This window comes from Scleropages formosus, chromosome 5 (assembly GCF_900964775.1).
Source record: "Scleropages formosus chromosome 5, fSclFor1.1, whole genome shotgun sequence".
Lineage (NCBI taxonomy): Eukaryota > Metazoa > Chordata > Actinopteri > Osteoglossiformes > Osteoglossidae > Scleropages > Scleropages formosus.
The window spans coordinates 15,184,214-15,200,320 of NC_041810.1; the positions used below are offsets into that span (position 1 = coordinate 15,184,214).

The following is a 16,107-nucleotide window of genomic DNA, read 5'->3' on the forward strand; positions in this document are numbered from 1 at the left end:
TTGAGTCCTAAAAACACTATCAATCAATTTTGCAATTACTGGAACTGCATCACAATAGATGAGAAGGCACTGAACACCTTGAAAACCACACACAACAGAAAAGAAGCAGTCAAACAGTCACAAACAGCTAACCCAGCATGACTCCATACACTAAAAACTGCCTTCAGTACAGCCCTTTTTTTTGTTTTGTCCTGTACTCCTGTTCCGTGTTGAACCATGGTCTCCGGAAAAGTGACATTTCGTTCAACTGTATACAAGCTATATAGAGGAATGACAATAAAAACAAGTTGAATTTGAAAAGAAGCTCATACCAAATAGTTAGAAAATACAGCAACTGTCCCACAGAAAGACTGTGGGCTCATTAAATTAACCAATAGGGCAACTCAGCAAACATTTAAGCTCCGAGAACCCCTTCCTGGTACCAGTTACTCTTCACACCCATGTCTCCGGCTGATCCTTACCGAATGGACATGTCCTCATTGAGGTAGTACACATCCCGAAACATGACTTTCCCAGACAGCACAGAGAAGGAAAAGGAGCCTGTGGGAGAGTAAATCACATGTGACCTCTTCCTGTGGTGCCATTCACCTGCCTTACCTTACTGAGAACCTGCCAGTACAAAAAGGCTTTCACATGCTGTGATAACGCAATCAGATTCAAGATGGTCACTTTCCATCTGACGCCCAGTGTCCCATGTGTCTCAAACACAGGTACTGTGTGTGGGCGTAAACACTCATTATTTTCCTGAACAAATACACTGTTTAACACTTCATCATGCAACATCTTTATAAAAGAAACATGTGCATTTGTTTTTTTTTTTTTACATATTTCCCTTGTGTCTCCATATGACCACAAGACACAATTTCAGTAAAAGCTGTTTGTCAAGCAAATTAATATGAAAACATTTCAAGCATTACCTTCCACTTTTCACCACATTAGATTGTGCTCAAGATACGGTATATATGATGTAATATAGTTCAGCTCGATGGTCTGTAGTGTAAAATCAATCTCATGAAATCATTTCCCTACTCACCAATGTGAAAATATCCATTTTTGTACAGCCGGTTGATGATCAGGGTCAGAATGAGGCCGATGTTGCGGGAGTTGTAGTACGTCAGGTATATAATCCACCCACAAGACAGGATCGTGGCTGCAAGAGAATGAGCTCATAAGGAATCCCATAGCAAAGTAAACCACAGGACCAGGCCTGCTCAGAACTGGTCGAGTTCAGATCAAAGAGGGCACAGTGGCAACGAATGGTTAGCAGCCACAGGAAGAGACTGTGGTAGCGGCATCTAGCTGTCATGCTGGAAGATGATGAAAAGGAGTACAGAGAGGCGACAGTGATATGAACAGTTCTGTGGTGTTGACTCAGACGTGACATCTTATTGAATCTGTAGGGTAAAAGGTTAGGGCCTCATAGAGGAGAAAGGAGAACAGGATGTACAGGGAGAGGAACACCATGAGAAACTTAAAATGTAAGGCAGATAATACACTCATGTTACAGCGACCAGTATACAGTGGTGATAAATAAGGCACACTAATCCCTACATGGTGGTTGTGGAACTGCAGAAGTGAAGCCAACTGCCAACTCTGATTTATGCAAATAGGAACCATTCTAATCAAACGTAACAACAATCCATCAAGAGGCAAACACTACAGAATTACCTACAGGAACAAACAGAATCACAAACCCAACTGAGAGAGTCCAAGAAGCCAACAGAAAGGTCCAGTGGTTGCCTGACAGGCAGGTACTGACTTCACACAGGGAAGGAAAAGACGGCTCAATTTGTGCAACACTGTTCTGTTCAGCAAACCGTTCACACGCCACTTTCCGACTCTAATACTCACCCACAAGCAGCCAAACAAAGTTAGAGTCCCTCTGCACAAGGTAGTGGTCCAAGTCCCCCAAGTTGAGGAAGGTGGTTTCATTCCCTTTGGTCTCCATGGCTAGCAGCCACTGGTGCTAAACAAGACAGGAGGAGAGAGCGCAGTGAGAGCTGGATAAGACACACAGCAGTGTGTGGATATGGAAACAAAGGCCATCTCCTGTGTATAGCTCTTGTCAGCACATCAACTGACCGCTGTGGTGGGCTTTGTCGGCTTACTTATTGAAGGGACATTTCTGCTGCTACTCTGTGATTTATATTCTTATTTACACTACAGGTGCATCCTATAACCCAAAACTGTGCAGTGTGGCATCACCTACTCCTCTGCACCGTTAAATCACATTCACTTCCTTCCTGCCCACAAACAGGAGGAGAACTAAGATTTCACACCAGTTAGCCAATCACAATGTCACTATGACATGGCAGCTATGATTGCCACATCTGTATGAACCACAGCATACAAAATTTGCTCACGAAACCCAAAATGCTGGCTGAAACGTTCGAAATCATTGCCTATATCTTTGTAGGATCAGACACTGTTTTTGCTTTGAAATGCACATTATCTTTAACAGCAGTTCTCTAAACTACAAAAAAAGTTTTAAAGACACAAACCACTTAGTTCATGAAAATGTTCTTTGAACAAAGGACTAGATGTGTTCTTGTTGTCGGGGATGGGCGAATAGTTGGTCGATCAGCGAACTGAACAGAGGTGAGGATTCGAAATCATGGTCGAGGGACAAGGCCATTATCAAAGAGCCTTGGAATAGGACTGGGGAATTATGAGGGATGGGACTTTGAAGAGCAAAGCAAGGTAGGTTTGACAACACAGAGGAGATGGTTGTTGCAAGTGAGATTCCGCAACTAGGAAAAGGTTGAGAAGTGTCTTTTATAGCCGAGTGCTTCAACTGAAGCCAGGTGCTGCTGGGTGAGGTATGGGCGTGGTTGTGACCACTACAGTATTTATCATAGAGAGAAAGAAAGAAAGTGTGTGTGTGCGCATAAAAAAATAAAAAACAAAGTTTAAGGTTCCCTTTTCCAATGTTTGTTGGCATTTCACCTTTTTCTGATCGCTTTATTATTTCCACTTTAGTTGCAGTTGTGATCCTTTTCCTTTTCTTTGATGCATGACCATCCGTTGCATCACATTTAGGCTTTGGTGCCATGGTTAGGAGGGTAAAAACAAAAGTAGCGCCCGTTTGTTAGTAGGGATCATTGTATGTAACTCAAATTTTTAATATAGTAGGCTTTACGGGGGATGGTTCGTACCTTTCGGTTGAACATAAGTCAGACTTTCGTAACCTGTGGACTGCCCGTATAAACTTTACTGCGGTGTCCCTGATGAAAGTGCATACTATGAATTGCTTTATCAAATACACAGTTACAAAAATGGGTAAAGGGTACAAATCTAAATCTAAAGGACTCGTTACCAATATAGCCAATTACAGCCATGGAGAAATGTTACTTTTTCCTAGAGTGTTCTTTCTCAGACTGATACTATACCAGGGTGCAAAAATCTGTAATGCCAGTTATCCTCTCCCTGTGAACACACTTAAGAACTGCCTACACAAATGCCAAAGATTACAGCCAACATTATAGTGCCACATACATAGAAAGAGAAAAACGTTGACAGAATCAATGACAAAAGCCAGAATCAAGTCCCTTTATCGCTCAAGATGAGTCACTGAAGCTAAACAGACATGACACAGCAGAGACAGAATGTGGAAGGGATGCAGCAATGGCAGAATGGAGAAGCTCAAGCAATCGCAACAAGATGGAGGGACATCAAAACACAAAAGAGCGAAATAGATATATTGGAAACAGTTGCTCCGAGACAGTCGATCGAGAGCTATTCTCTTCAAAGCCATCCTTCTACATTTCATTAATATGGTGCCAATCCAACAACATGGGACAGGATAAATAATGAAAACTAAAAAGTTGCTCTGGACAGAATGGCAAAGACCTCAGCTGAGCTGCTGTCTCCTGATCTGTTCAACTTTGGAAAAACAAGAGCAACTTGTGATGTATCACGAAGAGGCCTTTCTACTACTAAGATCCAAAAGTTGAGCTGACAACGGTATGAAGCGACCAGGAACATTTATAAAAAGAGAAGGATTTCAAGACTTCAGTCTTTAAAATAATGGGACCATAGGTGAAATAAGCCATAACAAGTTGTGTGCTGTTGCTTAAATTATTTGATCGGGTGTCCAACAGCAAGATAAATGATTACTGAAATGATTAGTGAGAAAAATTACCTGTACAGAAAATTGTTTATAAGAAGTGTAAAGTTCCATGAATATTATTACTGTACCATATATGTACTCTCTATATATGCTGTTTTTTTGTCAGTGAGAACAGCAAATGTATTTTCACATCTTGTTTCTTTAAAATGACAAGATTACAGTTTCTCCTAAGTACAGAGATGACCTTCAAAATATACATCGTACAGAGTGATTTCGAGAGCAGGGATGTCAACATAATTTCATTACTTGTTGCGTATATGGGTGTTTCCAGTCAAATTGCTCTGGCTTCAACTAGTGGTTAATCATGCATATTGTTTCTCGTGGTGCGTGACCTCTGAAGGAAAAAAAAAAAAAAAAAAAAAAAATCAACACTGCAGAAGATCTTAAACACATACACAGCACAAAACAAACATAAATCTTGAAAAATGCATTATTAAGGATTAAGTCAACTGAGGGAAAAGGATGGAGCAGACACCCAGACACAGCTCTGGCCTGGACTGAAAACAGAGCATTGAAACTACTTCAAGCTTAATGTTAATATTTCCTTTTTTCATAAATCACGGTGCAAAGAACATCACTTGCAGCAGTGTTATGGAGTCATAAAGAGTGATGTCACTCAATGGCATAAGGAATTTGAATTAATTGAAAGTTTGACAATTAAAAGAAAATTTTTAAAAAGAACAAAGGGGAATGTTTTTGGCCAATACAATAGATTCACATGAAATACTGTAATTAGAGTCCCAGTTCTCAATAACAAGAGCTTGTGGCTGGAGTGACATACCAGTCTTGGAGATCAAGAACCTACATAAATACAAGCTTGTGCCCTGTTACAAAATGCACACATATTGGGCAAATCGAGACAAATTTTACATGCGCACAGCATTACCTTAGAGAAAGATCACCGATGTAAAGCAGTGAAGGTAAAGACAAAGACAACATACAAAGACTGTACAAATGAATGAAAACAAATAGGGCACAAACATGTATGCAGAATGTGGATGCATGAACTATATATTCCTGGCAATTGTGTCTTCATTTACATGTCAACACTGCTTGATTAAACCCTGCTTTTTAACCCTAATACTGACACACCGAGACACTGTGTTGCCTTGGAAGTGAAGACCAGTGCAGTGACTCCCAATTCAATGGACTGAACAGCTGAATCTCTTCAAAATGCATCTTTCTGACCTACTTCTTTGCTTAGTTACTAAATCCACAAACATCACAACGTCTGTCATTTTCACCTTTGCATTTTCGATTCTATGGGCAGCCACTCATGTAATATATGCTGGCAAAAAACAACGGTATCATACAAACTGACTGTGCTGGGTAATCGTGTCTGTAACTCTTCTGTCTGCTGTGAAATGCACTTTTTTCTCCATGTTGTTTTAGAGAAAAGGATCTGCAAAATGAATAAATAAATAAACTTAATGCAATCACAGAGAAGGAACTAGCATGGTAGTTAAGGGTACAAATGTGTAATATGATAGTAGTCAAATCCAAGCAGGGGGCCTGCTACAATACTGCTGAGCAAGGATGCTAATCTGAAATGCCCCAGTACAACATCCAACTGTACAAATGTGCAAAATTTCAAGCAGGCCAGGGTCTCCTGTGAAAAGGTCTGTTTTACACAAAGGTACTTCACTTACAAAGAAATGCTCTTCACCTCAGTGTGGCTTCACTAATGAGGCCTTACTGTCTTTGACTTGATTATGTGGGTTAATGGGAAGCTAGGACATAAACCCTGCGAGATATGCTTCCCAGTCTACTGCCTATCACCACAAAGCCCCTAAAAGCATCTTCAAATGGAGAGGACTGTTTGAATTGCTGCATGATTCCATAGCTACAGGCTACAAGTCACATGTCAGCAACCAAGTGTTGAAGCTCATTACAGAAACAGATTGACTGCACCTTGTGTACTTTCTACTACTGTTCTGTTCAACCCTATAAGCATGAAGCCATGAGGTGCAATTAAAACAATTTCCTCCATTTATAATCTAATTGTTAAATTATGCTACCAAAACCTGTTCATGCAAGCTTATGTCTTAATTTTCTCAATTTTACAATGGCATAGAATTATCACATATCTGGGTTATCAGCTTTAGAAATTCCAAATCTCTTCAATTAGACAGGTTGGCTACTTGATGACCAAGGACACTTTGAGATGTTTTTCAAGGGTCCTAGAGCTGGGACCAAATCAGCAGTGTTCAACTTACAAGTCAGTGTCTTTTGTCACTGAGCTACATGTTGAATTGTAGAATAGGAAAAAAATAAGAACAATAATTCAATTTTTACTTTTAAACCAAACACGAGACTGACATTATAGCTACCTTTTTTTAAAAAAACAAAAATGTTATTCATAATTGCATTTTCATCCATGATATTCACTACTACTTTTTTTAGCAGCAAATCAAATGGACCATCCTTCTCATGAGCAGAACAGAACTGATGTATGAAAGCTGAGCAGATGAGCAGTTAGCCGTATTTTTGAAGGTCACACATCACACCCATGTTTACGGCCATTAAGAGGCAATACAATCAGCTCGGTTATTTGTCTTTTGTTTCATTTTCAAAGGCTGCTGTCCGACCGGCTGGGGAAGGAAAGTAATGTAATTTGCAGATAATAGTATTACAGACTGTTTTTCAAAGAGTTACACATGTATTAAAAGAAATATTTGGTACAATCCTTTAACACAAATTTGACATATGACAAGTTCTGTTAAAACAGCTGTTATGTTTTGCAAAAGTGGATAACAACTTCAACAATCTGGCCATCTTAAACCTAAAATGTTGTTATCAGCTGTATAACATTCTAGCTAAGCAACAAGACATGACTTGCAATGCATAACATATGTCCAGCTGCCCTAAAAGATTATTAGAACTACAGAAGCTTCAAAAAATGTCAGATGTATTTTGCCATATCACTGGAACACATCTCTGTTTGAACCGGCACTGAATACTTTGCCTATGATAAATGTCAGTGAAATGGTTTTCTTCTCGGTGTCTGAAGTGATATATTTCTTCCTCTGATTATTGTCATCATCCATTATTACAGGTGCTTTAAATCATTCTTATTAAACATTCTGATTCTGCTCATGGGACGTCACCTGGCATTACGTCCTTAATCACTGTTACCTGCAACAGCAGACAAAAAAATATATATAACAAATGTCTGGTGAATGTTCCAGACAGAACAGAGCACCTGGGGATACAGGGGCTTTGCTGATTTTAAAGGGTAAGAGCACAGCTGAACATATAGAAGCACAGAAATTAAAAGATATATTTTAAAACTTTTCTTTGCACTGGACTCTATCAGTTCTCCTCATGCTGACACTGAGCAGACAAACATGAAATGAAACTGAAAGGAATGTTTGTCTTTAGAGCGGTATAAGCACAGGTGCCAAGCACCTGCTCTGAGCTCATTGCATCAGCAGTTCTTGGAAGAACTTCATAATTTTAGAAAAGATGCTGGAACTGAATTATGGTTTCATGGATTAAAGACCATTATCCCCTTGTGTTGCGGAGTCCATTCGAACAGGAAAAACGTACAAAGGCATAGTTCAATCTGAAGTTTAAGCTCATGAAAGTAGAAAGGTATGCTGAATTTACCACTGCTGTATGTACCGGATACACTTCACTTTCATAAAATATAGTTAGGTCAAGACTTGTTGAAGTTGTTTTTTCAAAGTCAAAGAAAATCTCAAAGCACTGAACACCTAGTTGCCTAAACAAAAGACAAGAAGACAAAATGTGGTGGCATGGTGGCACAGCGAGTGGCGCTGCTGTCTCACAGCACCTGGGTGGCGCAAGATGAGGTGGGTTCGATCTGCACTCAGTTTGTGTGGAGTTTGCATGTTCTCCCTGTGTCTGTATGGGTTTCCTCCGGGTGCTCCGGTTTCCTCCCACAGTCCAAAGACATGCTGTTCAGGTTCACCCATAGTGTGTGAGTGACAGAGAGTGTGTGTGTGTGTGTTCCACTGATGTATGGATGAGTGACCCATTGTAAGTAGTGTGTCCAGCAGTGTAAGTCACCTTGGTGAATAAGGTGTTCAGGCTAATGACACTACACAGAGCTCGCTGGAAGTTGCTTTGGAGAAAAGTGTCTGCTAAAAAAAAAATTAATGTAAAATGAGTAACAAGTTTCTTTCACAAGGAGGCAAAAATTTTGAAGGGCTTGCCAAAGTGGTATCCCAAGAGCTACGTGCAGCAAATACCTGTAGAGACCTGTGCAGAAACAGAAAAAACAACAATAATGGCAAATCTTTCTAACAAGAAAGAAGAAGAAAGATCAGGAGAAAAAGGCCCCGTTAGGAGAATGACATGCCTTACAACGTCCTGAGAAATGAGGCATCTTACTAACACGACCATGAACAACAGGGCCCAACAAGGAGAATGACATGTCTTAAGTAACAGGAAGGCAGGAAAAAGAGCCCGATGACAAGAACGGCACCTCTTACCATATAGGACTGTGACAATGGCGCTGCATGAAGAGAATGACATGTCATACCAACAGGGCTCGGAACAAGAAAGACATCTTACTAACATTTACATTTATTCATTTAGCGGATGCATTTCTCCAAAGCGACTTACAGTGTTAAGCTACTTACAGTTACCTACCCATTTTATACAGCTGGGTAATTTTTTTACTGGAGCAATTTTAGGGTAAGTATCAGGGTACAACAGCTGGAGGCAAGACTCAAACCTGCAACCTTTGGGTCCAAAGGCAGCAGGTCTAAACACAAGACTACCAGCTGCCCTGACTCGAGTATTATGTTGGTCTCCTCCTGGGGCCCCATTTCTCAGGACCCTTTCAGTAAGTTACAGCTGGTCCCACACTGCGGTTAGAGCTAAGGCTAAGTAAGTAGCTTGACACTGCAAGTTGCTTTGGAGGAAAGTGTCAGATAAATGAATAAATAAATAATGTAAATGTAATAAATGCTACTAGCGGGGGGGGGGGGGGGGGGGGGGGGGGGGGGTTGATTCAGAGAAAAGACCTGTCATGAAGACAATGAATGACATCTAACAGGAACACGAGAAAGGCAAGGGCCCTAGAGAATGACAACATCATCATGATCGTGGCTACAAAGATGATATTACTTTTCTAAATTCATAGTTTATCCTCACTAGACTTCAGAGCATTTCTGAAGGCAATATCATCATGTGCCAGACTTAATTCCACCACTTAATTCACACCTTCATCAAAGCAAAGGTCATCGAATGCACCAGCAGTACAGCTATACATACACACACAGTCACATTGACAGTGTACATGTAAATATGAGCAACGTGATCACGCGGTAGTTTTTTTCCACCACAAGCACAGCGTGTGAAGGGACTTCACCATTACTGACTACCGGCGGCTGCAAAGCAAGCGCCTGTAACATCACGGCATTCATTCACACCGGTCCTGTGTTACACAGCTCGTTATGGGCTATTTCAGAAGGCAGAGGGACGTGTGTGTGCCCGTTCGCTAAGGAACGGGATTACTCAGTTAGCCCATCCCCGGACAGCGCCCAGCGGGGCTCCGCTAGCACCACCACTGCTACGGCCGGCGCGTCGGCTCAAGACAGGCCGCGGCGCGCGCACACGGCACGAGCGAACAAAAAACCACGCAAAAATATCACACCCACCTCGTCACGCGCACGACACTCTGCGTCTCATCTTCCCGCCTGATTTGTTCGCCGGCGTGTCGTTTCTCTGGGCCGCTCATGAAGGCGACATTTTAAATCCTACAGAAACAGGCCGACTGTCACCTGCGGTTACACTGTTTACACCCTTCTCGGAGGGCCGTCGCGAGTTTCTGGTCGGACTGCGTGAAGGACCAATCCGGAGGATGCAAGGACGGGAAAGGGGACCAATCACCGACTGCCTTAGCGAAATCATTCACATGCTCGCGATATCGACCGTGACAGTCACAGCCAGTAATATTTCGGAAAAAAGCTCAGGCAGCCAATAAGAGCTCTCCGTTACGTGCGCGAGATGCGCTGTGCGCGAGTGTCAGGTGGTGAACGTGCGCAGTCGAGCCATGCAAAGTGGCGGTTGAGTTATTTTCACAAGTTAAACGAAAACTATTGGTTTTGATATATTTAATAATAGATAATCAGTCCATCTGTCCATAGATCTATGACAAAAGCCATTATAGATCATCCCGCAAAGCACATGAAAACAATTATTCTCCAGAAAATATGCTTTAAGTGTTAACTTAATGTTGTCCGATAAGAGCAGTATCAGGTTCTGACGGCGTGTTTTGCGCACAGTGGCTGAATGTCGTTGTATAAAATTCTCTGGGTCACGCAGCTGTTATTTTTAGATAATTGAAACTCCGCTGATATCACTGGATTTAGTTTTTTTTTTTGAGTTTCCCGCAAAACCCAAGTTTTTATTATTATTATATATCACTGGAAAATTCAATTTCTTCAACCACTGCAACATGTCTAAAGTAAAAAAAAAAAAAAATCTGTTTAAAATTCCAAATGAATGTGTGCTGCAGTGAATGGCAACGCTTTCTTAACCGTGAACATTTTAAAACATCATATCTCCTTACTCTGGTTTGGTCACAGTAAAACACACACACACACACACACACATTTTCAGAACCGCTTGTCCCTTACAGGGTCACGGGGAACCGGAGCCTACCCGGCAACACAGGGCGTAAGGCCGGAGGGGGAAGGGGACACACCCAGGACGGGACGCCATTATTTCACAGTAAAACAGTGCCGCACAAAAAGTGATGTCTTTTACTCACTGTGATGCATTAGTGAAACTTATTATTATCTGCCTTTGTCCATGTTCTGAAACTCCCCATCACTACGTGAAATTATGTTAATAGATAGGCCTACAGAATTTTGATTGGTCATGTATGTTAATTTCAATGATGATTTACTGGACATTATTGATTGCTAAAAACACTTAACTAATTGAAATTTGAGCTATATGTATTCTACACAGAAAAAAGGGATCCTCTTACTGACTGTTGATTGAGCTTCATATAATAGTGCCGTACATCAGTAAGTAATCTCCTTTAAGTAATTTAGTTCTCATCCATCATGAAAATGGTCTCTCCAAAATTATTCTTTAAAAAAAAACTTCACCCATATAAGCATATTGGTTTGGTTATACACATGGTGTTCCAGTTTTTTTAGTATTGTTATTTCCTCTCAGTGGGATTTTTACCTTTTGTGAACTGTTGTTTATTAAAACACACGGAATATATTGTAGTATCAGCTCACAAATGGAGTAAATGCAACTAAAGTATCTTCAGAAATGTCCAGTTCTTTTTACTGAGCACTGAACTTAGAACATGGACCAAACTGCCATATATTTTTTCATAGATTACCAATTATAGATTTGGCATAGAAAAACCAAACTTAGGCCTCTTCTTGACCAGTTCCTCCATAAACACAAAACGATCTCCTTGTTCTCCTCATATTATCTGATGCAGCAATTTTTCTTTTCTCTTCCATGGCAGCCCAGCCCCTTAGCCCTTTTAAGTGTTAATGAAGTGTCCACATCTGCATGCAGTTGGCTTGATGAGGTTTCATGCTGGGCCATGATACAGAAGGTAGGCAACAGGCATGGCACACTTATTTTGCTACCCCCGATCTTGTGTGGTGCTGACTCCTTGCAAGCTGCAAGGTTATTTATAAGACCTGAGCAGAACAGGTTTCATGAAGTGCATGAACGTTGCTAGATGCATACGGGATCTGTTACAGTGGATCTGTGGAGATCATTAATCAAAGTATCCAAACACCAAAAGACTAGCCCTCAAGCAACGTTTTCGTCATCGAAAATGTTTCAGTCATGCAGCTTAGCTTGGCATCCACAGCACATGTTCAAAGTACTCAACCCTACTGACTGGCAGAAAGTGTTAACTCACCATAAAATCCAACACCTTCCAAACTGTACAGTGTGAGGTTGGTATGATCGAGAGGATTATCAAGATTATCCCTTCAGTCACTTATCCCATTTTTCCCATAGTGGAGAATTGTGCATTATGCTGTGGAGTGGAAGCTCTACACAGAACAAACCAGACTTTTTCTAAAGGATACTCTGAGACAACAAGAGGACTCTTGGAAAGCAACTCATTTCCTGAATGAATAAATGAGCTCCAAAGTTTAATATGTTTGAAGCAAATTTATTTTTTATTTTTTAAAGGAAGGAGGTGACTAAAGAGAACACTTGTGATTTTTTACCTACAGAGTTCGCCAGTGACTGCAAATCGCTAAAAGTTTATGACAATGAGACATATTCATGGGAATAAACAAGAGTAACTGGAAACTGTTTTAAATAGGCATTACTGTATTTTTCAGTACCAAATAAGGAGAGCCAGAGGTGAGTCTTATTTGCATTGAATTACTGTGCATGGGAGGGGATGCGGTGATGCAGTGGGCTTGGCCAGGTCCAGCTCTCTGGCGGGTCTGAGGTTTGAGTCCCACTTGGGGTGCCTTGCAGCGGACTGTCGTCCCCCCCAGGTGTGTCCCCTCCCCCTCCAGCCTTACGCCCTGTGTTGCCAGGTTAAGCTCCGGCTCACCGCGACCCCGCTCGGGACAAGTGGCTCCAGTCTGTGTGTGTGTGTGTGTGTGTGTGTGTGTGTGTGTGTGTGTGTGTGTGTGTGTGTACTGTGCATGGGCCTGTATCGATGCAAATGCAGCTTACATCTTTACCATGTTTCATTTTTCCACAAAACTACAACAAAATCTACTAAGAAGATTAAAAGTAATTAGATTCTGCTGTATATTTTTGGTATAAAAATATGCAATATGTACAGCATATTAATACAGCAATGTGATCATATGTGCTAAGCATGTAAGTGAGCCTAAAATCCCAAGAAGGACTGAAATCAGTCTTGGACTTGAGATGAATTTGGACAGATGTGTTGATTTGTATCAGGGCATTCAACTATAGGTGCAAAGCACTTTTTGTACAGTTCCTACTTAGAAGACAACTGTTCTTGTTTACTTTTCGTTTCACTTCTATTTTAACTGGAAAGGAGCAGAGGCAAAAGTGTCAGAAATGTCACAGGAAGGCAGTGGTGGGTTGTCAAAACAATATTCAAGTACTCTTACTTAAAAACATAATCAGGTACAAGTATCCCTCTTCCAAAAAATCTATGTAAAATGAAAAAGAATACATTTCCGAACCGCTTGTCCCATACGGGGTCACGGGGAGCCAGAGCCTAACCTGGCAACACAGGGCATAAGGCTGGAGGGGGAGGGGACACACCCAGGACGGGACGCCAGTCCATCACAAGGCACCCCAAGCGGGACTCGAACCCCAGACCCACCAGAGAGCAGGACCCGGTCCAACCCACTGCGCCACCGCGCCCCCATGAAAAAGAATAATTTCAGAAAAAATCAGTTATGTTACTATTTTCAGAGTAGATCTTTTGGTGATATTTTTACTTGAGAATTTGTTTGAAACTATACTACATTTTCAGTTACAAGGGCTTAAACCACTAGCAACAGCTCATACTATATATATAGAGAGTTTTAGCACTTAAGGAAAAATATTGCTAACGTGGGAGCAATTGAAATATTGGGGAAAACTCATAAAATTCAAAGTACACAAAAAAATATACTTAACATATTGAGTATTTTTTAAACTTGTGTTTTTTCCTCAGTTCTGCCATCACTTCCCTTACCCATGAATGAACCAGGTTGTCAGTCAATGCTGGACAAAACATAGCAGTAAAGACTGATTAATCAACAGTGAACGCATTGCAAAGAGAACATATTAACCCTGTATGGTAATGCACAGCTCAGTATGCCATGTTAGTCTCACAAGATTGCTGACAATCATAGCCGTGTGACAGTTGGTATTGGGGACATACGGATAATGTTTGTAACCCGAAGGTTGCCGTTTTGCCTGTAAGAAAGGCACTTACCCTGAACTGCTCCAATAACATATATCCCAGCTGTAGAAAAGGGTAGCTGAAACTCTTTTTGAGTAAAGGAGTGGGCTACATGGAAAATTATCATTATAACTGGTCATTTTTCTCATAACTATAAAATGAACATAAGGACATGGATTTTCACCCCAAACCAAACAACTCAGAAGCTACTTCCTGGTTCTCAGTCCTCCAAAGCGAAAGTAGAGCCGTTGCTGGAATTTCTAAATTATACTTCCCTAAAAGAGTTTGTGGTTGTTGTGGCTACCCTTGACCAATGAAAAGAAAAATTATGACTGACGACCAATGAATAAGTCAGTTGACAGCGAGCAGGTGTTGCTGTTGGGTTGCAGTGCGAGTGACTTCATTGTTTTTCAGGGGAAACTGTCATTGACAGCCAGTTATAGCCAATGAAATCAATAGAAGCAGCCAGTTGACAGCTAGGGGGTGTAGCTATTGGGTTTCAGCAAAAACAACTCAATCAGTTTTATGGACATGAAGTTTAAATATTATTTTTAAAAAACATCAAAAGTAAGAAAAATGGGAAAGTACATTTCTCTTTACAAATATGCCTGCATAAAAGTAAAAAGCATTGTTGCTAACTGGGGTGCAGTGGGATTGGCCAGGTCTTGCTCTCTGGTGGGTCTGGGGTTTGAGTCCTGCTTGGGGTGCCCTGTGACAGACTGGTGTCCCATCCTGGGTGTGTCCCCTTCCCCTCTAACCTTACGCTCTGTGTTGCCGGGTTAGGCTCCGGCTCGCTGCAGCCCCGCTCAGGACAAGCAGCTTCGGTTAGTGTTTGTGTGTGTGTGTGATTGTTGCTAATAACTACTTTGAAAAGTGCAATTTCTCCAGAAATTGTCTTAAATACAAGAAACTCAATAATTGCCATTTTTCCCACCTCTGGTAGAAGGATATGCTAAAACTGTTTTTGCAAACTGTATCTTTTCAATGATAAAACCAAATGTACCACTTTCTCCTTCATTCCCTCTTTTCCAGAATAGTTACCTTCACTCCTTGAAGTTTTTGCTTGTTTAATTCATGTCATTGTTTCAACGTACAAGTTTGTTTAGTTTGTCTCTCGAGAATCACCAGTGGTGTATACACCTGCTCTTAACTCCTAGTTCAGCTGCTTCTGTCTGTGATTGAATTGCTTGCATGTCACACGTATCCCACTGTAGGCAAGTTACTGACTACCAGCATATTAGTGACATTTACAATACATATAAATCATGAAGTTGAAAGCTAAAAAAGGCAAAAATACTATAGCTCATTATGATGTTTTATTAAAAAAACATGACTTCTTTCTTCACACCTTGCAGAAATAAGAAAGATGTCCCAATGAAATGAAAAGTGAGCCCATTTCATGCTGCAAAAAGCAAGCAACCAGTTCCAACAACCGCTTATCCGGAGTGGAGTCGTGGCGAGCCAGAGCCAATCCCGGAGACAGTGGGCGCAAGGCTGAAGGGGGCACACCCTGGACGGGATGCCAGTCCATCACAGGGCCACAACTATAGGTACCCAGGCACACAGCCGGGAAAATGTACTGGAGCAATTGCAGGGCAAGCATCTTGCTCAAGGGCACCACAGCTGGAGGCAGGCATTGAACCGGCAATCCCCAGAGCCAAAGGCAACCGCCCAAACCACGACACCACCAGCCACCCATGCTGCAAAAACCAGTATGAACAAAAAACATTTTGGTAAGGTAACTCACACACACACACACATTTTCAGAACCGCTTGTCCCATACAGAGTCGCGGGGAACCAGAGCCTAACCCGGCAACTCAGGGCGTAAGGCTGGAGGGGGAGGGGACACACCCAGGACGGGACGCCAGTCCATCACAAGGCACCCCCAGCAGGACTCAAACCCCAGACCCACTGGAGAGCAGGACCCAGTCCAACCCACTGGGCCACCACACCCCCTGGTAAGGTAACTGTCATCTGTAAGACCACAGTCCTGTCAAACTGGGACAAAGGACTTGGATTGTGACAATACTGCAGCTGACAGTGCACACAGTGCACATCTATGGAAAGTGCACTGGAAGCACTGAACTGGGAACCACATATCTGGTGCCAGCAGTGTACGAAAAGCTC

General features: G+C 41.7%; 1 protein-coding gene across 1 annotated transcript in view; it reads right to left on the reverse strand.

Moving 5' to 3' along the window:
• kiaa1109 (KIAA1109 ortholog) overlaps nucleotides 1-9,913 on the reverse strand; it is a 63,901-nt gene extending 53,988 nt beyond the window's left edge. The window contains 4 exon segments of the mRNA XM_018759655.2: nucleotides 462-540; nucleotides 1,034-1,150; nucleotides 1,852-1,966; nucleotides 9,760-9,913. Of these exon segments, the coding sequence (XP_018615171.1) occupies nucleotides 462-540; nucleotides 1,034-1,150; nucleotides 1,852-1,948 (293 nt within the window). The 5' untranslated portion in view covers nucleotides 1,949-1,966; nucleotides 9,760-9,913.
• Between the last annotated feature and the right edge of the window lie 6,194 nt (nucleotides 9,914-16,107).